Genomic DNA, 22,862 nt, shown 5'->3' with positions numbered 1-22,862 from the left:
TCAAACATTGCCAAACTGTTTTGTTTTTTTAAATGAAAGGAGCTTGTGTTTAATCCGAGCGTTCGCGGTTCTGTTTAAGTGTTTGAGTTTCAACAAAACGGTGACGGCGGCTAACTGAAAAAAAAAGTTTGGCTAATGCTAGCTAGCGCGTGACGGTAACTTTACGCGAGAGATTTGTTTCAGCTCAAAAACCGTAAAGAGCTGAAATCAGATCTTTACGGTCAGATTGTGTCGTAAAATAAAACTCAGATTGACGTAACTATTAGTGTTTCAGACAGAGAAGTGCCTCGAGCTAGCGTCACACCTCCGGGGAATGTTGATGACATCATCCGGATCAATGGGAAACGCATGTCGACACGGGGAGAACATGCAAACTCCACTGTATTTTGCACAGGCCGTTACTTGAGCCTCTGAGTCTGTTTCACTCGCACATTTGTTTCACCCTCCATCCCCCATCTGTCCATCAGCTTCACACACTCTCTGCTCTCTCTCTCTCTCTGAGCTGTTCTCTCACTTCTCCTCTCTCTCTCTCTTTCTCTCCTCACTCCCTCTATCGCTCTTTCTCCTCTCTACCTATTTTCCGCAGCTTTTCATCCTTTCCTTTCAATCCCTCCTTGTTTTCTTATCTCTTCTGTTCTCTGTGCCCTCTACACGTTCTCCCTCTCCATCCTCTTTTTCTGTCTTCCCTTTCCCATGTTTCCTTCATTCTTCTCTCCTTTCCATCCCTCTCTTCTGTCCTTCTCTTCTTTCTCTTTTCTCTTCTGCCCCGTCATCCTTCTCCCCTCTCTTTTCCTCTCATCTCCCTCTTTTTCTCTCTCCTCCTCCTCCTCGCTCCCTCACTCCTCTCCCCCATCTCTCTCTCCCTCTGTTCTCTCCATCCTTCTCCCCTCTCTTGCTCTCACCTCCCTCTGTCCTTTCTTTCTCTCTTTTCCTCTTTCTCTCTCTCCTCCTCTGTCTCTCTCGTCCTCCTTTCTCTGCCTCTCTCTCCCTCCCTCATCTCTCTCCTCCCATCGCTCTCTCCCTCTGCTCCCGTTCATCCTTCTCGCCTCTTTCCCTCTCTCTCTCTCCCTCCTCCTCTCCTGTCCTCTCTCTCTCTCTGACACACAGATCCAGTCTGCACTCCTCCATCTCCTCCCTCTCTCTCTCCCTCCTCTCCCTCCTCCTCTCCTCTCCTCTCTCTCCCTCTCTCTCTCTCTGACACACAGATCCAGTCTGCACTCCCTCTCTCTCCTCTCTCTCCCTCTCTCTCTCTCTCTCTCTCTCTGACACACAGATCCAGTCTGCACTCCTCCTCTCTCTCTCTCTCCTCCCTCCCTCCTCCTCTCCCTCTCTCCTCTCTCTCTCTCTCTGACACACAGATCCAGTCTGCACTCCTCTCCTCTCTCCCTCCCTCCTCCTCTCCCTCCTCTCTCCCTCTCTCTCTCTCTGACACACAGATCCAGTCTGCACTCCTCTCCTCTCTCCCTCCCTCCTCCTCTCCTCTCTCTCCTCCTCTCCCTCTCTCTCTCTCTGACACACAGATCCAGTCTGCACTCCTCTCCTCTCTCCCTCCCTCCTCCTCTCCTCTCTCTCCTCTCTCTCTCTGACACACAGATCCAGTCTGCACTCCTCTCCTCTCTCCCTCCCTCCTCCTCTCCTCTCTCTCCTCCTCTCCCTCTCTCTCTCTCTGACACACAGATCCAGTCTGCACTCCTCTCCTCTCTCCCTCCCTCATCCTCTCCTCTCTCTCCCTCTCTCCCTCTCTCTCTCTCTGACACACAGATCCAGTCTGCACTCCTCCTCTCTCTCTCCTCCCTCCCTCATCCTCTCCTCTCTCTCCCTCTCTCCCTCTCTCTCTCTGACACACAGATCCAGTCTGCACTCCTCCTCTCTCTCTCCTCCCTCCCTCATCCTCTCCTCTCTCTCCCTCTCTCCCTCTCTCTCTCTGACACACAGATCCAGTCTGCACTCCTCCTCTCTCTCTCCTCCCTCCCTCATCCTCTCCTCTCTCTCCCTCTCTCCCTCTCTCTCTCTGACACACAGATCCAGTCTGCACTCCTCCCACACACAGTTACTCGGCTTGAATAGAAGTGAAAAAGTGTTATGCATCATCAAAAGAGTGAGGCCCTTTAGAGTGAGGCCCTTTAGAGTGAGGCCCTTTAGAGTGAGGCCTCAGTGTGGGGGCCTCAGTGTGGGGGCCTCAGTGTGGAGGCCTCAGTGTGGAGGCCTCAGTGTGGAGGCCTCAGTGTGGAGGCCTCAGTGTGGAGGCCTCAGTGTGGAGACAATATTGTACTTTTTGAATAGTTTCTGTGGGTTAAATGTTCTTGGGTTTTCATGTCAGTGGCGTAAATGAGTTCCAGTATTATCGTTTATCGTCTATATTTACTTCAAAATGTTATTGAGATCTATTCTCGCTTTATAACATGGTTTACAACAGCTCATAAAAGTTGTTTTTACATTAATTGACCTCTTTAATAAACATAAAAGAAAAAAGACACAAAATTATTACAGGGAAACCAACACAAATCATATTATTGTGTATCGTATTTTCCTGAGTATAAGTCGCTCTGGATGTAAATGTCGCACCGGAGTAAAACAGTAACCATGCACTGGAGTATAAGTCGCTCTGGAGTATAAGTCGCACCAGCCAAAAAATGCATAATAATGAAGAAAAACACATATTTCAGTCGCACTCCGGCCAAATTATGAAAAAAAGTGCGACTTATATTCCTGAAAATACAGCAGTTACTTCATGTTGGTGCCTTCGTTGTTGTTTGTGTTCACGTGAGTAAATGTTTGTGTGTTGTGTCTTTCAGGTTTAAGTGGACAGCCTGCAGATATCGAGAAGAGGAAAACAGTGTTTGGGCAGAACCTTATACCGCCCAAAAAACCTAAGACTTTCTTGCAGTTAGTTTGGGAAGCGCTTCAGGACGTGACCCTCATCATCCTGGAAGTAGCAGCCGTAGTTTCGCTAGGCCTTTCATTTTACAGACCTCCAGACACGGAAAGAGATCGTGAGTATCTTTTACGTTACAATTTTTATTTTAAAGCTGCATTGTGTAACTTTTCTGGTAGAGGGTCCACCACCTGGTTGTCTATATGGAGTTTTCATTTATTCAAATCATAGACTGTTTATGTAAATGGACAGAGCTAACCTGCTAGCCGCCGCGTTCCAAACAGGAAGTGAGCGTGGGTGTGCGTCCGGCTCCGTCGACTCTGGCTCCAATTCACTTTCTATTGAAAAATCTGTACCTGCTGCTGTCAGACTCGTCATTTTGGTCTTAAAATGTTCGTATTAACCCGCTCTACGTGATCCTCGTGCTTTTATTTCGCTATTTTCTCTGTGAATCAAGATATGAACATTAATAACAGATCAGGCGTCTTCTTTCCTTGAGTTCACTCCCGCTAGCGTTAGCAACAGGTTTGATTGACAGCGTTGCTAAGAGTCCGCTCCCTGCTAAACCAGTGGTGCCAGCAGAAAGAGGCGTTACCTTCAACAGCCCCGCTCCGGATTGGCTCTTTGGTTGCTATGATACTCGCGGCCGAAGTTCCAAACATGAAACTCTGCTCCAAATTAGCCGCTATACCTGCTAGCCTCGATTAGCTTCATTTGACCGGAGCCGAACGCTGTGGGTTAGCTCATAACGAGGCTTGAAAACCAACATTCTTACGTTGAGTGGGTCGCCAATCCACAGATCTGACCCGGTGTGGACCCTTCACTAGTTACATAGTGCACATTTCAGTCCCTCCAGGATTTCGTGTGCGTCTTTTTATGATCGTTTCAAGCTGAAACGTCTGATTTCATGGGCTATTTTCCCAAAAGTTGCAATGAAAAGTTACATTTTTGTCTTTAACATAATCATAATCTTTTTTCAGTCAAATCGCACGTCCTGTGGTCTCTGGGTTGCATAAAACAAAGTAAACAAACGTCGTTCTTCAGTTTTATGCGTATTTTACACCTATTTTTGAACTTTTCACAGTATTGTCACTTCAGTACGTCTTCAATGCAAACGATTTTATTTTGAAAGGGCCACAGGAAGTGTTCAGTTGACATTAGAGTCGTACGATTTCGCCGAGTTTAGCAGATTTTGCGTTAATACCTGCGAACATTGTGAAATCCTGGAGGGGACTGAGGTTTAATTGTGATACTAACCTTGAAATGACAATGTTTTCTGTTGCTTTGCATAAAATAAACTGCTGAAAAGGACAAGGTTTGAAAATGAAGTCTCTGGACATGTTTTTTAGATCTAATAGGATTTGTGATTTGAGAAATTCAGTTCACTAGAGGTAAAAAAAAAAGTCTTAATATCTAAAACTTATCGTGGACTTGGTCACTTAATGTCCCTGTTGGATCCATAAGTTTCGTAAATCTCACATGTTCATGATTATAAAAGGCTCTAGTGGAACTGAATCCTGTCAGTGGTTCTCAAACTGTTTAGCCATTTGCAAAACACCAGCTCTAAACCAGGTCTGTAAAAGGACTAAACTGGGACTAAACTGGGACTAAACTGGGACTAAACCTGGTCCAAACTAGGTCTAACATTTCTGCAGAAGCTCAAAGACTTACCTAAAGACAAACAAAGGAATAAACTTGACTTTTACTCCTCATTTATATCAACTCCTGTGGTCTTAAACTGCTGCAACGATTAGAAAGTGTTAAAATAAATGAAGGTTTTTAATAATAATAATGATCATGCACCAGTATCTGTAATTTAAGTGTCTTGCCTAAGGACACAACAACATTTTTAGCCACGGTTTTCCATCCCAAGTACTAACTAGTCCTGTGGAGCTTCTGAGATCTTAACGAGGTTTCGCGCGATCACGGTTTGAGGTTCGGCCACAGTTTACGCCGCACCTCTGATCCGTCCATGACTCTACGGTGAAAAAAAAAAACACGTGAGTTGGTCTAAATGAGGCGTAACCGACGTTAGGACTCCAGAGAACGCCAGTCCACAGTTTGAGAACACCTGACCTTTATTATTTTTGAGGTCCTGAGTATCCGGCGAATGTTTCTTTCCTGATTTGAAGGATTTCGTGATGACCTTTCCCCCGTTCAAAAGATAGATTTCCATTTGATTTTTCATTATCACTAAAACAACGGAGGACTCTTGCTTTGCCTAATTCTTCAAATCAAGAAGGAATTACGCCTGAAACCCACGAATTTCAGTCTAAAACCTGCTTTTCTTATTCAACTTCTTAAAGCGAAACTAAACAGTCAATAAACGTTTTTGCTGCTAAACTGTTAATATGGTGTTTTAATACTTTTGTCTACTATTCCTGGTCCTTTTTTGGGCATTTTTTGTGCAAATTTATGTACTTTTTGTAGTTTTTTTTGTTCAAACTGTGCTGCATCCAGTGGTCAGTGCAATTTCAAGTACTATGTGACATCACGCAGGACTGCCGTGATTAAAGTGAGGCGTTTTTTCGTTACGCCTGGCTGCAGGGGCGGAGTTTAAAGTGCGGATACCTGTTTTTAGAGTTTTGCAGCTTTATTTGAAATGTTTGTGGGCGGAGTTTAGGTGTTTAGTCCCATTTAAACAGTTTAGCAGCAAAAAAATAGTTTTAACGTTTAGCTCAACTTTAAGATAAACCAGTTATTGTCATTATAATGAGTTCATTTATCACTCTTTGTCCCGTACAGATTGCGGGAAAGCGGCTGGAGGCGTTGAGGACGAGGGCGAGTCGGAGGCGGGCTGGATCGAGGGGGCGGCCATCTTGTTGTCGGTGATCTGCGTTGTCCTGGTGACGGCCTTCAACGACTGGAGCAAAGAGAAGCAGTTCCGAGGTCTCCAGAGCCGCATCGAGCAGGAGCAGAAGTTCACGGTGGTGCGCGGCGGGCAGGTCATCCAAATCCCCGTGGCCGAGATAGTGGTGGGCGACATTGCACAAGTTAAATACGGTGAGTTTATGGATAACCGGTTGATGTTTATTTGGGGTTAAAAGTTGGATTGTGTAACTTTGCTGGTGGTCAGTCCATCCCCTGCTTGTCTCCGTGGAGATTCAGCTCAATTCTGTTTAATTTTATTTATATCGCACATTTAAAATCCAACTTAAACTGCCCAAGATGTACAAAAAAAAACACGACAAATAAGCAAAGTACAATAAAACGCAAAGATATCCTGTGTAGTTTGTATTAAATGCCAGGGCGAAGAGGTGCGTTTTCATTCTAGTTTTAAGCTGCGTCGAAGGTTGACAGGTTCTTACAGGCAGAGGGCGCTGTTTCATAGTCTGGGCACTGCCACAAGTGTGTTTTTGCTTTGAAATATTCCACAGTACGGCATTAAACTCGTCTATCAGGCTTTTTTTTTTTTCAATTACAGAAGTTTTGCTGGTAAAAAAACAACAAAAAAACATGAATACACTTTGAAAAACAAAATTGCAATTCTTCTGTGAGCGGAGTCCCCTCTACGTAGATACGGCCTGTAACTTTGCCCGCTGACGTCACCTGTTTGTCTCCATGGAAACATAAGGCAAAGCAGGAAAACGTGCACCTTGAGTCATTTAAAAGAGCGTACGATTAAAACTAAGAATTAATTTTTAAGCTGTGTAATAGAGATAAGATAAGAGAGTCTTTATGGTCAAGATACAGAAACACGAGACAGAATTAACGGAAAATAAAACGGCAAAGTGCGAATACTTAACGTCGCGTTTGTTTAACGGTGTAGTCGCTTTATATGTTGATACAGAAACCAGGAAGTAGAATTGTTTATGGACGGATTGTTTTATAGACGATAATAGGGAAACCAAACCACAAAGCAGAATTATTCACAAAAACATGTTCTAAATGTACAATATTGTGTAGTGTTACTGCGTCTGTATAAACGAACAGCAGAAAGCAACACTTAATTAAAGGTTTGTGCAGTTTTAGCTCATAATTCAAACCTTTATAGCTCAAATCTTATCATATTGCGGAAAAAATTGCAGAAAAAAATTTAAAAAAAATTACCAAAATGTTCCAAAGTAAAAATTGACCCCCAAAAATTATTATTCCATTTATAACAAATATAATAAAATATAATAAAAGTTGATATAGTAATTATTGTGACAGGTCGAGTACATACATATCCATACTCTCATCTTTTAATTATCTCATATTTCTCATCTCATCATGGCTGATACAAACAGCTTTTTTAAATTAATGTGTTTTATCGCCGTCATCATTCATTAAAGCAACCAATTAATAAAGAAAATGTGTCCAGTTTGCGTTCTTAACTTTGTATTTTTAAATTATAGTTATAGTTAAATTATTCATTCTAGATTTTTCTGCTTTTAATCATGAAACACACCGTGGAAATACAACGTTAAAACAGTTAAAACCATCTTTGGGAACATTCTCCATGCACATAGATATGTTTTACACCATGCTGTGGAAGAGTACAGCCAAACGAACAGCATTTCCATGGAAACGAGCAGGAGGAGACCAATTAAGAGTCAGGTTTGTGCAGATGCAAGCCTACTCACAGTATGTTTTTCCCTGCAGTAAACGCAACCAGAATGACAAAAACATGCGTAATTAAGTCTGTGTTTTGGCTTGAAAGTTGCATACGGGGGCTTTAAATTTTCAACGAGGTCTTACATTTTACTCCAGGCTCTGTTAACAATAAGTTATCCAAAAGCTTTGAATAAAATATAAATCTGCTTAGCTAAATCTGATCTGTACATTCAATCTTCCCACATCTTTCCATTTGGCTTTTCCGGTGTCCGCTGTTGTTTTCCAAATTGGACATGTGTTTTGTGTCGGCGTGTCTCAGGTGACCTCTTGCCTGCTGACGGAGTCCTTATCCAAGGCAACGACCTGAAGATAGATGAGAGCTCGCTGACGGGGGAGTCGGACCACGTGAAGAAGACACAGGAGAAAGACCCCATGCTCCTCTCAGGTGACACGCACATTTACTTTTAAAGAGTAAATGATCTGTGTTTTAATGTTGTTTTCTGATCATAAACAGACCTGGAGTTGTGTTTTGTTTCATTTACACATGTTTAACCTGCAAACCCTGCAGATTTAGGAGTTTTTCTCGAACAAAAAAGCTCTGTTCCACCTTGTGATGTCATCATGTGGCGATACAGGAAGTGCTCCACTGTGTTTTCAAACTCCAAATACCTTCACTAGAATCATTTGGATGATTTCAGCCCGATCTTTACCTCTCACTCCCTCCTCTTCCTTTCTCACCCTCTCTCTGCTCTCTCTTTCTCCCTTTCTCTCTCTCTATTTCTCTTCATTTCTCCCTCTCTCTTTCTCACTTTCTTTCTTTCTCTCATTATCCCTTCTTTCCTTTCTCCCTCTCTGTTTCCTTCCATCCCTCTCTCTCTCTCTGTGCTCTTTTCTCCCTCTCTGTCTCCTTCCATCTCTCTCTCTGTGCTCTCTCTTCCATCCCTTTCTCTCTGTGCTCTCTTTCTCCCTCTCTCTCTCTTCCATCCCTCTCTCTATGCTCTTTCTCTCTCTCCCTCCTCTTTCTTTCTCACCCTCTCTCTCTTTCTCTCATTACTCTTTCTTTCCTCTTTCTTTCTTCACTAGAATCGTGCGGATCATTTCATTTCTGCTGAACTAAAGGTGAAACGTGGCTGTTAACTTGAAAACTCCCACTTGATGACATCACAAGGTGGAACAGAGCGTTTTGAGCTTTGTAGATGTAACAGACTAATAATAAAATGTGACTCAAACATGTGTGAATGAAACAAAACACAAGTCCAGGTCTATTTTTGAGGAGGAAACAACATTATAACAGCTAAAAACACACAATCGTACATTTTGCGTAATTTAAACTGTTAAAAGTCTCTGTTGTGCGACTTTTTTAGACATTTTTGTGGACTTTTTAGAGCAATTAGAAGTGAATTTTAAAAAAAAATATCTAGTAGTTACTTTGTTAAATGTCTTTTTCTTTGTTTTCTACTTGTCCTGCTGTAAATCTGTGTTCAAATTGCGTTCTGTTGTTGAAAAAAATGTGTTTTTATTAAGTATTTTGCATAGTTTTGAAATAAAGTCGAATATTTTAGTATTTTTATGACACTAACGCGATAAAATTCTTCTTAAAATTCTTCTTCAAAACACGCCAAATTGGTTGATATCCTAAAAAAAAAAAAAGTCCCTTCCTCCCGCAGACCTTTAGCATCGACTGGAGGCTACGTGCTAACATGCTAACATGCTAACATGCTAACAAAAACTGTGATTGTTTTGATTTTGATTGACTCTGGATATTAAGTTACATAGTTTACCGTTAGGGGGAGTAGAGATTCAGAGTGCAGTGTGTTTAATCGACTCAAATGGACGTTTATTATCCTTATTTCAATCTTTCCTCCGTATCGTGTGTCACATTATAATTACAAATGTGTTTATAACAAAGTAGATTACAAGAGCGATGGGGAGATTAAACCAAGTACTGCTCCTGATGTCGCCTCTGATAGTTTCATTAACTCATTGAGATAATTGTGTTTTGATTAAATCCAGGTCATTTAAGTCTCCTCAGATATTTCAGTCCGTTACTGTTTTATTCTTTATAAAGTTTGAGCTGTTTATTCTGAGGATCAGGCTGCGCTCACACGGAGACTCACTGCATCGGATTTAGGACCAAACCGGGAGAGATCTCGGGTCTAAAACGGGATCTAAACCCCGACTAGGACAAGGGCTGGGACTAGACTAGGACTAGGACTAGGATTTGGACTAGACTAGGGCTGGGATTAGAGCTATACTGGGGCTAGGACTAGGACTAGACTAGGGCTAGGACTAGACTAGAGCTAGGACTAGGACTAGACTAGGGTTAGGACTAGACTAGGGCTTGGACTAGACTAGGGCTAGGAATAGGACTAGACTAGGGCTGGGACTAGAACTAGACTAGGGCTGGGATTAGGGCTATACTGAGACTAGGACTAGGACTAGGACTAGGACTAGGGCTAGGACTTGAACTAGACTAGGGCTAGGATTAGGGCTATACTGGGGCTAGGACTAGGACTAGGACTGGACTAGGGCTAGGACTAGACTAGAGCTAGGACTAGGACTGGACTAGGGCTAGGACTAGGACTAGACTAGGGCTGGGACTAGGACTAGACTAGGGCTAGGACTAGACTAGGGCTAGGACTAGACTGGGGCTAGGACTAGACTAGGGCTAGGACTAGACTAGGGCTAGGAATAGGACTAGACTAGGGCCGGGACTAGGACTAGACTAGGGCTAGGACTTGGACTAGACTAGGTCTAGGATTAGGGCTATACTTTGGCTAGGAGTAGGACTAGACTGGGGCTAGGACTAAGACTAGGACTAGGACTAGATTTAGGACTAGACTACAGCTAGGGCTAAGACTGGGGCTCGGACTAGACTTTGGCCAGGGCTAGAACTGGCACTAGGACTGGGACCGGGGATAGGACTAGACTAAATATAGGACTAGATATAAGACTAAATATTGGACTAGACTAGGACTAGATATGGGATAGGACCAGGGCCAAACCAGGACCAAATCGAGTCTTCATCAGGACTAAACTATGATCAAACCAGGATTAAACCAGGATGTGTGAACGTGGCCTTATTCTTTACCAAAGCAGATTTATAGTCTTAAATATTACACAACTACAAATTACTTATTTTTTCTCTAAGATTCTCACAATAAACCTGCGCATTTTGACACCTCTGCAGCCAGGATATAAATATAAATCCACTTAATCGGACACACAGTTGAATGTTATGTAAGAACGTGCCCTTTCAGTCGTCTCGCCGCATAAAAGTCCGCCTTTTTTTTTTTTTTTTTTTTGTATCGTGCTTGTACAAACTGCGTTCATTCATTATTTACTAAACCGTCTTGTGCTCTCCAAAAGGCACTCACGTAATGGAGGGCTCGGGGAAGATGGTGGTGACCGCTGTGGGTGTCAACTCCCAAACTGGAATAATCTTCACTTTACTCGGAGGAGGAGAGGATGACGACGACGAAGAGGAGGAGAAGAAGAAAGAGAAGGAGGAAAAGAAGAAAGCCAAAAAAAGTACAGTGGTTTGTTTTATGGACTTCACTCTGTTTATCCATTAGGTTTAGTCCAAATAACTTTTACAACACCACAGCAGCACTCAGCCTCCGCTCGCTCTATATTTACCCACACAACTGCATTAGGCATTTAAGACGCTTTTATGACAATGGACAGTCTTACGTCAAGTTCGTTTTTATGTTTTTGTGAATTTAGCGGAGGTCCGTCGACAAAAAAGTCACTAAACTACGAGTAAATTCAAGTTTTTTTCCATAGATTTTGTTCGAATTTTGGTGGAAACAACCAAAAAAACGTTCTATATTACTAATTTTTGGTGAATTTTAATGCTACTTCCTGTCTTTTTTTCATATTTAAGCTCTTTTTGAACAGCGTAGTTACTTTTTTTTATGTTAATGACGATACAAGGAAGTTTAATCCATGTTCTTTTTTGACTGTGGAGGGCCACCGTAGTCTGTTCTATTAAATCAGACTTATTGTGTTTGCTCTATATTTATAATCTACGACATGTGGATCATTATGTCATAATTTACACATTTTAAATCGCAATATTTATCTAAAATCACTTGATAAAAGAAGCAAATCCGCTGACTGTTTTTTTTGTTCTACCTTTCTCTTCTATCTCTTCTCTCTCTTTTGTCTATCTTTCTCTTATTTTTTTCTTTCTCTCACTCTCCTTTCTTTCTCTCTTGTCTATTGTTCTCACCTTTCTCTTATCTTTTTCTCTGTTTTACCTTTCTCTCTTCTCTCTCTTCTATCTTTCTCTCGCTCTCTGTTCTTTCTCTTTCTTTCTACCTTGTCTATCTTTCTCATCTTTTATCTTTTTCTCTATTCTACCTTTCTCTCTTCTATCTCTTTTCTATCTTTCTCTCACCTTTCTTTCTCGCCTATTGTTCTCATCTTTTATCTTTTTCTCTGTTCTACCTTTCTCTCTCCTATCTTTCTCTCGCCCTCTCATCTTTCTTTCTTTGTCTCTCTTTTGTGTATCTTTCCCTTATCTTTTTCTCTGTTCTACCTTTCTCTCTTTTCTCTCTCTGCTATTTTTCTCTTGCCCACTCATCTTTCTTTTTCTTTCTTTGCCTTTCTCTTTTGTCTTTCTCTCTTGTCTGTCGTTCTCAGCTTTCTCTTATATTTTTCTCTCTTCTACCTTTCTCTCTTCTCTCTCTCTCCTTTCTCTCGCTCTCTCGTCTTTTTTTCTTTCTCCGTTTCTTTGCCTCTCTCTTTTGTCTATCTCTCGTCTGTTCTTATCTTATCTTTTTCTCTGTTCTACCTTTCTCTTCTCTCTTTCTTCTGTCTTTCTCTCACCCTCTTCTCTGACTTTGTCTCTCTTTTGTCTTTCTGTCTCTTATCTTTTTCTCTTTTCTACCTTTCTCTTCTCTCTCTCTTGCCCTCTCGTCTTTCTTTCTTTATCTTTCTCTTATCTTTATCATTTGTCATTTAAATCATGTTTTCCTCGAGCCTCTGTGTTGAGTTGTAACAGATTTTTTTGTTCTTTAACAGACAAAAAACAGGACGGATCTGTGGAGAATCGTAAAAAAGGTAAGTCCAAGTCCATAGTGACACGAACCAAACGCCAAACACCAAACTCCTGGACTGGGTTTTATAAAAACGCCACAGATGAACTGATCTTAACTCATTATAAACATAAACACAGTCGTTGGTTCCGGGTTGTTCTTCTCACTAGCGCTGGTTAAAGTTGCACTGTGTAACTTTTCTCTGTCTGTTGTCTGTCACCTGCTTTTTAAGTTTGCTTTTGTTGGCGCGGCGTCGTCACCTGGAGGGAGATGAGTTTAATGCCGCGCTGTTGAACATTTTGGGCAAAGCGTTACCGTCTCCATGGAAACAGGCAGTTGGCAGACCTTCCGTCCAAAAGAGTTTCAGAACAAAACTTGGGCCAGATTAAACTTTTGTGTCTATTTTTAACACTGTCTGAAGTAACATATTTAAATTTACTCAAACCCTAAGTATTAAAAACATGACAATACAACTTAAATTATTAGCTGTGCTGCTAAAAGTGGATGGAAACTATTTAAAATCATGCTAAAAGTGGATGGAAACTATTTAAAATCATGCTAAAAGTGCTGCTAAAAGTGGATGGAAACTGTTTAAAATCATGCTAAAAGTGGATGGAAACTATTTAAAAACATGCTAAAAGTGCTGCTAAAAGTGGATGGAAACTGTTTAAAATCATGCTAAAAGTGGATGGAAACTGTTTAAAATCATGCTAAAAGTGCTGCTAAAAGTGGATGGAAACTATTTAAAAACATGCTAAAAGTGGATGGAAACTATTTAAAATCATGCTAAAAGTGGATGGAAACTATTTAAAATCATGCTAAAAGTGCTGCTAAAAGTGGATGGAAACTATTTAAAAACATGCTAAAAGTGGATGGAAACTATTTAAAAACATGCTAAAAGTGAATGGAAACTGTTTAAAATCATGCTAAACGTGCTGCTAAAAGTGGATGGAAAAAAACATGCTAAAGGTGGATGTAAACTAAAAACATGCTAAAAGTGCTACTAAAAGTGGATGGAAACTATTTAAAAACATGCTAAAAGTGGATGTAAACTAAAAACATGCTAAAAGTGCTGCTAAAAGTGGATGGAAACTTCTTAAAAACATGCTTTTGCCCGCTAGTTATAGCCTATGACACTAGTGGAACATTATTTATACATTTGGACTTTTTAAAATGTGATATTGATCTAAAAAAAGTACATTTTGCATAAAATATCTGTGATGGAAATTTGTTTACTGATTGTGTAAATGCAGAGACCCAGAGCAGAGAGTAAGACAAGTTTATTTGTATAGCACAATTGGTACACAGAATAAGAAATACATTAAAATCACACAAATCAGAACATAAATAATCACAAATACATTACAGTCGTCTAACCTACTGGAGACAAACACATGGATAAGTCTCTCTAAGTCTGGTTTTGACAGTTTACCTTTGATTTTTGATGTTTTAAGTGGTAAAAAGCTGCAGATGTTATTGATTTGATGTGGCTGTTAAAGTTCACGTCTGAGTCCTTTATTACCCCGAGATTTCTCACCTGATTTGAAGGTTTTAGAGAGAGAGACTGGAGGTGATGCTGACACTTTCTCTTTGTTTCTGTGAGCCAAAGATGATGAGTTCAGTCTTGTCTGAGTTTATCTGGAGAAAGTTGTTTTGCACTTTAACACGTGTGAAGACTCTGTCCCATCCTCCTGAAAGTCTTTGTCGTTTTATCTGTTCTCAGGTGTAAAAGTTCATTATCACATGGGCGTAAAACAAAAATCACTGCTTTGAAATGTACTTTGTCGTTCTGGTGTAAATACTAAGGACGAGGGGGAGAGACGCTCTAGGACACGTGTCAAACTCAAGGCCCGCGGGCTAAATGTGGCCCTCCACTTCATTTTATGTGGCCGTCGACAGGGTAAATTGAAAGGTATGATGGCTTTAAAATGTCATTTCATCAGAAGACACGCAGTTACACAGCCATATTTTTACATCTTTGCCAGTGCATATGTGATATTTGTAACTTGAATACAAAAACGGTTAATCATTTAAAAAAGTAGTTACGTTTATTTTACATCTGGCCCTTCGACGGCAGCCATTTTTCTGATGTGGCCGTCAGTGAAAATGTGTTTGACGCCCCTGCTCTAGGACAAAGACTGGGGACACTGGAAGGCCACCTGTCCTGTCCGTATCTGCTGTAACATGTAACAAAGAATATTTTTTTTGTATTTCATAACTCACCAGGCTTCACATTTGATTTACTTTTCATCTAGAATTATAATTTTTCCACAATATATCCATCCATCCTCTGTGCACGGCGATAGCGGGCCAGCTCCCCTCAGAGCGACAGTGGGACCGAGCTTTTCCAGCGTAATGTCACGTCTATGAGGTTTTTGCCGAGTTGCGCTAAAATCAATAAATCCTGACAGATCGGGCGGTGGACGGGGATCTGCGGGCGGATGTCACTGACAACACGTCAAAATGAATACTTCACCGGGGGGCACATGTTAAACACGTTATAAATGCACGGAAAACTTGACTTCTATGGGAATAAAGGTGCGTCGGAGCTAATGCTAACGCTAATCTCAGAGGCTAATTAATATTTAAGTAACAAACTGACTGGAATAATCCGCACCTAAAAAAAATAAATGGGTCGTCCTTACAAAAATATAACCGCGTTGTTATGTTATTACATTTAACGTGCTAATAGAAGGCAGCGTTAGCATTAGCGTTAGCCTCGACACACAAAAGTCGTCCTCTGATGAAGTTTTTCTTGCATTTATAAAGTTTTTAACATGTTGCTAGCTACATGTTCACTGCCTGAGCCGCGTAACTCGTAAACGTTACATTACGCCGGAAATGGTCGACGTTCAGCTGTCCTTCTGATCGTCGCTAACCCGCTACCATTGCGCGCAGAGCTAATTCTACCCCCGTATGATCACGTAGTACGATTTTTAACACGTTTTTATTCCCTTCGATTAAGTAAAATTAAGCCGTTTTGTCAATGTCGTCCCTACTTAAGTGTTTTGAATGTAAAATATGTTGTTTTTTTTATACTTTAGATTTAAAACATTGGTATTTCGTCCTTGTTTCTCATCTGCATATCTGAATGAATTCCTCCCGACGATAACACCGCTAAAGGTTAATGCCTCATTGAGATAATTGGCTGCGGTGATGTGACGCGGTAATGATGCGTTCCGTGTTTTTCCCTTGACCCCGTGTCGTTTAGGACGGCCTGTTCCCGTTCCCGTCCCCGTCTCCACCTCGGTCCTCCGCTGTCTCTCCTCTTTCGCATATTTTCTGGCACATTTCTGCGGCGTTGAGCAGCAGGTGCCTCCGAATCCAGTTATGGCGATTAGTGATGAGGAGATTAAAGCCACGCAACAATTCAGGAGCGGGAACATCTGCTTCCCGCCCCCCGCCGAACCCCCCGCGGTCCCCAAGGCGCTCCCACAATTCGATTTCTATTGATTGACTACGCGCTGGTCAACTGTAAACATGCACCGCAGCAATTTCTGTTTGGAAATTGGTTTAGAAGGCTTGAATGATATTGAAAAAATATAATATTGTTTTTCCCCTGGTAGATAATAAAAAATCTGCTTCGGTATTCATGGGTTTCAAGTTTCAGGATGGAGAGGAATTAGGGCTGTTGTCATGGCGATTGGTAATTTCTCTTACTTAGTTTATTTCTTTGGTCGTTATAGTTGGTAAGAAAAGAAAAACAGTACATAGCAGTTATTGTACAGAACTGTTTTGTCTAATCACGTCTTTTGAATTGAGTCCTCAAAATGTCTCCTGAAACAGGAAGCTAAAACCCATGATGAATGCATTTTTAATTTCTCTTCTCTCTCTCTCTCCTTTCTTTCTCTTATCTATCATTCTCTCTATTGTCTATCCTTTTCTCTTATGTTTCTCTCTGTTCTACCTTTCTCTCTCCTATCTTTCTCTCACTCTTCTTTCTTTTTCTTTCTTTCTTTCTCTTTTCTCTCCCTTTTGTCTATCTTATTCTTATCATTCTTATCATTTTCTCTTATATTTTTTTCTTACTCTTCATTTTCTTTCTCTTATCTTTCTCTCTGTCCTACCTTTCTCTCTCTTCCATTTTTCTCTCACTCCCCTCTCTTTCTCTCTCTCTTCCATTTTTTTCACTCCGCTCTTTCTCTCTCTCTCTTCCATTTTTCTCACTCCCCCCTCTCTCCCCCCTCTCTCCTCAATTTTTCTCACTCCCCTCTTTCTCTTCCATTTTTCTCACTCCCCTCTTTCTTTCCCTCTCTCCTGTTTTTCTCTCACTCCCCTCTTTCTTTCTCTCTCTTTTCCATTTTTCTCTCACTCCCCTCTTTCTCTCTCTCTCTCCCATTTTTCTCTCACTCCTCTCTCCCATTTTTCTCTCACTCCCCTCTCTCTCCTCCATTTTTCTCTCACTCCTCTCTTTCTTTCTCTTCCATTTTCTCTCACTCCCCCCTCTCTCTTTTCCATTTTTCTCTCACTCCCCCCTCCTCCATTTTTCTCTCACTCCCCTCTTTCTTTCTCTTCCATTTTCTCTCACTCCCCTCTCTCCTCCATTTTTCTCTCACTCCCCCCTCTCTCCTCCATTTTTCTCACTCCCCTCTTTCTCTCTTCCATTTTCTCTCACTCCCCCCTCCTCCATTTTTCTCTCACTCCCCTCTTTCTTTCTCTTCCATTTTCTCTCACTCCCCTCTCTCCTCCATTTTTCTCTCACTCCCCTCTTTCTTTCTCTTCCATTTTCTCTCACTCCCCTCTCTCTTCCATTTTTCTCACTCCCCCCTCTCTCCTCCATTTTTCTCACTCCCCTCTTTCTCTCTTCCATTTTCTCTCACTCCCCCCTCTCTCTCTTCCATTTTTCTCTCACTCCCCTCTTTCTTTCTCTTTCATTTTTCTCTCACTCCCCTCTCTTTCTCTCTCTTCCATTTTTCTCACTCCCCTCTTTTCTCTCTCTCTTCCATTTTTCTCTCACTCCCCCCCTCTCTCTCTCTTTTTCATTTTTCTCTCACTCCTCTCTCTCTTCCATTTTTCTCACTCCCCTCTCTTTCTCTCTCGCTCTCTCTCTTGTCTATCTTTCTCATCTTTCTCTTTCTCTCATCTTTTTCTCTGTTCTACCTTTCTCCTCTATCTCTCTTCTATCCTTCTCTTCTTCTATCCCTCTCTCTCTTTGAGGTGTTCATGTGCTTCAAGTTTCAGGATGGTGAAGAATTAGTGCTGTTGTCATGGCAACTGACTTTAATTTTTTTTTTTTTTTAGTTTGTTTATTCCTGTGGTCATTACAGTCAATAAGAAAACAAAAACAATACACAACAATACTTTCTCCAGACCGACTTTAGCTAATTCTATCAATGTAAGTTTAAATATCATGTCTTTCTAATTGTGAAAAGTCCTCAAAATGTCGCCTAAAACAGGAAGTTAAAACCCATGATGAATGCATTTTTAAATGTTCTCACGTTGGGGTGTTAACTGATTATTAACTGTTAAACTGTTACAAAAATACATCTTGAAAAGCGCGTGGGCGTGGGTACGATGACGGAAACGGTGTTAGGACTGAAAAATGTAGAAAAAATACTGATTATGAGTAGATTTGTGACGTTTTAATCTGTTTAAAGTTCACGTTTTAAATTTGTCTAGAAAAATTGACCAAAAAAATGAAATATAAATTGAAAAAATAATACAAAAATTGCATTGACACAACACGCACAGATTTAACCTACAGTGTTTGCATTTTTACGTAGAATTTTTATATTTTTTTTACGAATTTTGTTTGTTTGTTTGTTTGTTTTTTTTACTTAGAAAAAAACAGATTTCGGTTTGCCGACAAAATTATTGTTCAGAGTTGCTGCTTTTATGATTTTCTAAGGGTAACGTCTTGCAATAACACATTTTGAAGTTCGATGTATCGCTGAAGTAAATATAGACAATAAACAATAATACTGAAACTAAACTTTGCCACTGACACAACAATCCACGAAAATTTGAGCAGAATGAAACACTTTAGTACCTAATTTGCATCTGTAATGAGTCGTACAAGTTATGAATTCACACTTTTATGGCTTAAATATTATCGTAGAGCTAAAAAAATAACAAAACTGTCCCAGAAGTGTTAAGTTAAAACTGTATAAAAAAAAAATAATAATAAAAAAATAATAATAATAATAATAAAAATAATAATAATAATAAAAATAATAATAAAAATAATAATAATAAATAAATAAATAAAAAATAAAATAAAAAAATATAATAAAATCTACAGGTAAAATTAGTCAGTGTTCCCTTCATAAGAGGTGTTTCTAGTCCCTCAAAATAATAAAAAAATGGAGTCCAGGTATATAATAATATAGCACTTAATGGGTTGAATAATGATTTTGAGTGTAATGAGCTGATAAAATACTTACTTATACGATATACCGTATTTTCTGGAGTATAAATTGCTCTGTATTAGTCAAAAACTGAATAATAATGAGGAAAAAAATGCGGTTGTCAGTGCGATCGTAACGAAAATGTGAAATTATACACTTAAATACGACTTATATTCCACATATAAGTCGCACCTGAGTATAAGTCGCACCCTATGAAAGTATGAAAAGAAGAAAAAATTGCGACATATAGTCCGGAAAACACTTTAGTCATTACGGTGACACGCTTGGCTAAATACATCCATTCAAATTGCAATTTCGATCCGATTTAGCTCTATTTTCCAGACTTGTACGACGCTCCATCTCCTAAAGAATCCCACCCATCCCGATTGTAATGTCGCTTCAATTTCAAACAATAACTCCGCGTTTTAAATGTTTTGTCCCGTCCCGCCGTGCTGGCTCGCCTTCTATCCCGCTGGGACGTTATGATCCAGCAGTGTTTGTGTCTGTGGTACAAACCTGGCTCCGGTCCCTGGTGCATTTTCTCCGCTCCTGCCAGAAAACCAGCCGTAATCCTTTAGACTGAGATTACACAGGCAAAGTGCAGAGCGGCCCGGCCTACAGCAGCTGCGGCGGCCTCGCACTACTACACGTATTAAACCTGACACAATGGCATTATGCAACAGGGGCTGAAACATACAATATCACATTATGAACAAGTCGCAAATGTATAAATCAGGCCTGTTGTCGTATAGGAGGTTATATTTTCAGGTGGATGGGACGGGTCTATGTCACGCTATCGGAGAATTATCAGAGTTTTTTCAAGAAATATGTTGAATCTTACAATATTTTATTCAGAATCGGTGCCACAGATTTGCCATATTATCATGTTATGCCTTAAAATCGTTTTCAATTGACAGCCTTTACGTTTTTAGCATGGACTGTATGTGTAAATGGGCTTAGCTAACTTGCTAGCTGCTGCGTTCCACATGGGAATTGAGCACAGGCTGCTGTCCAACTCGTTATTTTGGTCTTAAATGTTCGTATTAACCCGCTCTGCATGATTCTGGCTTTTTTATTTCGCTGTTTTGTCCGGAAATCAAGATATGAACATTAATAACAGACGAGAGGTCACTCCCGCTAGCGTTAGCAACAGGTTTGATTGACAGTGTTGCTAAGCGCCTGTTCTCTGATTGCCATATTAATGTTACATATTTTTCAATAGCTATCGCGTTTTTAGCATGGACAGTATGTATAAATGGACGTAGCTAACCTGCTAGCCGCTGCGTTCCATCGACTCTGGCTCCGATTCACTTTCTATTGACAAACTGTCGCCCCTCGCTCTGTAACTGCTGCTGTCAGACTCGTCATTTTGGTCTTAAAATGTTCGTATTAACCCGCTCTACATGATCCTGCTGTTTTTATTTCGCTATTTTGTCCGTAAATCAAGATATGAACATTAACGACAGACGAAAGGTCGCTCCCGCAAGCATTAGCAACAGGTTTGAGTGACAGTGTTGCTAAACTAGTGGTGCTGGCGGGACAGGGCGTTACCTTCAACATCCTCGCTCCGGATTGGCTCTTTGGTTGCTATGATACTCGCGGTCGGGAAGTCGAATACGAAACTCGGCTCTAGATTAGCCGCTATAACCGCTAGCCTCGATTAGCTTCATTTGACTATAGGCGACGTCGCACGCACTTTGTCCACTTCTTTGTACAGTCTGTGGTTTTTGGCGTTGAAAAATGGCGCAGTTTTCTGAAGATTCTAAAGCTAAAATCAGGAACAATCGAAACTTATTGATTGATACCGTTTTGTCGTCACTTTTGCGATGTCCGACTTCAGTTTTTGTGAGTGTAAATGTGCCTCAGAGGGAAGCAGAGGGGAAGGTTTGTTAGAAATAATACATTGGGAGAGATTGAATTTGTCAGTTTTGGCCCGAGGCTCCTAAACGTGTTCTATTAATTTGTGTTCGGTTAATTACTGTAAAACGCAATGAATTAAAATCCCATTTATATGAACAGGTTGAGAATAGAAACGGCACAATGGGCCTGTAATAAAGTGTGAACTGGACCAGGCACACTCAACGCTTTATCTGCCACACACTCACTTTTGTCTCTTTCTCTTTTCTGTCTATCTTTCTGTCTTTTCCATCTCTCTTTTTGTCTCTCTCTCTTTCTCTTTTGTCTACCCTTTTCTCTTTTTCGCTCTCTTTTCGGTCCTATCGCTCTCCTTTCTGTCTTTCTCTCTTGTGTCTATCTTTCTCTTTTTGTCCAACTCTTTGTCTTCCACTCTCACACTCTCTCTTCCACTCTTCTATCTTTCTCTTTTCTATCCTTCTTTTTGTTTGTCTCTCTCTCTCCTATATTTCTCTTTTTACATTTTTCTTTCGCTCTATCCTTCTCTAACTCTCTCCTTTCTAACTTTCTTTCATGTCTATCTTTCTCTTGTCTCTCTTTTCTACCTTTCTCTTTTCTGCCTCTCTCTTCTATCTTTCTCTCTCCTTTTTCTTTCTCTCTGTTCTATCGTTCTCTTTTGTCTGTCCTTCTCTCTTTTGTCCATCTCTCTTTCTATCTCTACTTTCTCTCTTTTTCTCTTTTCTCTTTCTCTTTGGTTTATCTTTCTCTATCTCACTCTCCCTTCTATCTTTCTCTCTCTCTTTTATCTTTGTCTCTCTTTTTTGTCTTTCTCTTTTGTCTGTCTCTCCAATCTTTCTCTTTCGTCTACCTTCCTCTTTCTCTCTTCTATTATTGTGTTTTGTCTGTCTGTCTCTCTCTGTTCTATCGTTCTTTCTCTTTTGTCTACCTTTCTCTCTCGCTCTTCTATCTTTCTCTATCTCTTGTATCTTTCTCTCACCTATCTGTCTTTATTTCTCTTTCTCTTGTCTCTCTACTCCTGTTGTTTTCTATATTGTATCTGTTTCTCTCTCACCTATGTGTCTCTTTTTCTGTCTCTTTCCCCCTCTCTTCTCTCCCTCTTCTGTCTTTTTTTTCCTCCCGTAGCAAAAGCGCAGGACGGCGCGGCGATGGAGATGCAGCCTTTGAACAGCGATGAAGGAGGCGACGCGGAGGAGAAGAAAAAAGCCAATCTGCCAAAGAAAGAGAAGTCTGTTCTCCAGGGCAAACTGACCAAACTGGCCGTGCAGATCGGCAAAGCAGGTGAGTCATGACCAGGGATTAGAATAAAACACAGACGCGCTTCAAACACTGACGCAGATTATCAAACAGACAGATTATTGGACGAGAAGGAGACGATTTTATACCATTATTACCATTTTGTAGACGAGGAAAGTTTATTTTTACGGCACGATTCAGACGCACAAAGTGTTTTACGGAATAAGAAAGACGTTAAAACCACAAAACAACAAATCAAAACATAAATAATCAGCATAAAATTAACATTAAAAGAGAAAAGTGCAGGAAATTATACACCATTTTTTAACCATTTAAACTATTATGATAATCAAACTTTATCTATTGTGTTGTTAACTTCATAATGTTGAACAAAAAACTCAAACGTTTTGAATCAGATTATTTAAAATTGACTTCATCTCTGCAGAAATTGTGTTCAAAACCTCGAGTCATTATTACAAAAATATGAAATTATCAACAGTTTATTTATATATTTACAAAACTGACATTAATAAGTTCATAATATTTCAGAAAATTTGGTTTAAGGAGATTTTTTTGGGACACGCCAGTCCAAAAAGACCAGTGTCCAGTGGAAAATATTTGACTTTTTAAGTGATTCAGCTTCACTTTTATCTCTTTTGTCGTAACATTCCAACAGAAAATATGTTAAATCCGAGTTATCGTGCTTGTTTTTGCTCCGTAGTTATAATCTACGACATCCGTGGATCATTATGTTGTAATTTGTACATTTTAAGCCGCGATACTCATCTAAAATGACTCAATAAAAGAACAAATCTGCTGACATATGCGTTAGAAATCTATAAACAATTTGTACCAAAATGAATCCTACACGTATCATCGATTAGGAAAATAAAACGGAAGAAGAACGAAGTGCGTACGTCATCGTGGGCGTACATGGGTGGAGGTGAAAACGGG

General features: G+C 40.4%; 1 protein-coding gene across 2 annotated transcripts in view; it reads left to right on the top strand.

Annotated features, from left to right (window-relative positions):
* Nucleotides 1-22,862, top strand: part of atp2b1a (ATPase plasma membrane Ca2+ transporting 1a) — a 115,289-nt gene that overhangs the window by 57,650 nt on the left and 34,777 nt on the right. For both annotated transcript variants that reach the window (XM_033976382.2, XM_033976381.2), the window contains exons 3-8: nucleotides 2,796-2,993; nucleotides 5,621-5,878; nucleotides 7,731-7,856; nucleotides 10,781-10,942; nucleotides 12,440-12,478; nucleotides 21,798-21,953. In XM_033976382.2, the coding sequence (XP_033832273.1) occupies nucleotides 2,796-2,993; nucleotides 5,621-5,878; nucleotides 7,731-7,856; nucleotides 10,781-10,942; nucleotides 12,440-12,478; nucleotides 21,798-21,953 (939 nt within the window). The remainder of the gene's footprint in view (nucleotides 1-2,795; nucleotides 2,994-5,620; nucleotides 5,879-7,730; nucleotides 7,857-10,780; nucleotides 10,943-12,439; nucleotides 12,479-21,797; nucleotides 21,954-22,862) is intronic.

The sequence above is a fragment of the Periophthalmus magnuspinnatus genome, chromosome 12, assembly GCF_009829125.3.
Source record: "Periophthalmus magnuspinnatus isolate fPerMag1 chromosome 12, fPerMag1.2.pri, whole genome shotgun sequence".
Lineage (NCBI taxonomy): Eukaryota > Metazoa > Chordata > Actinopteri > Gobiiformes > Gobiidae > Periophthalmus > Periophthalmus magnuspinnatus.
This window is presented reverse-complemented; position numbering and strand designations above follow the sequence as displayed.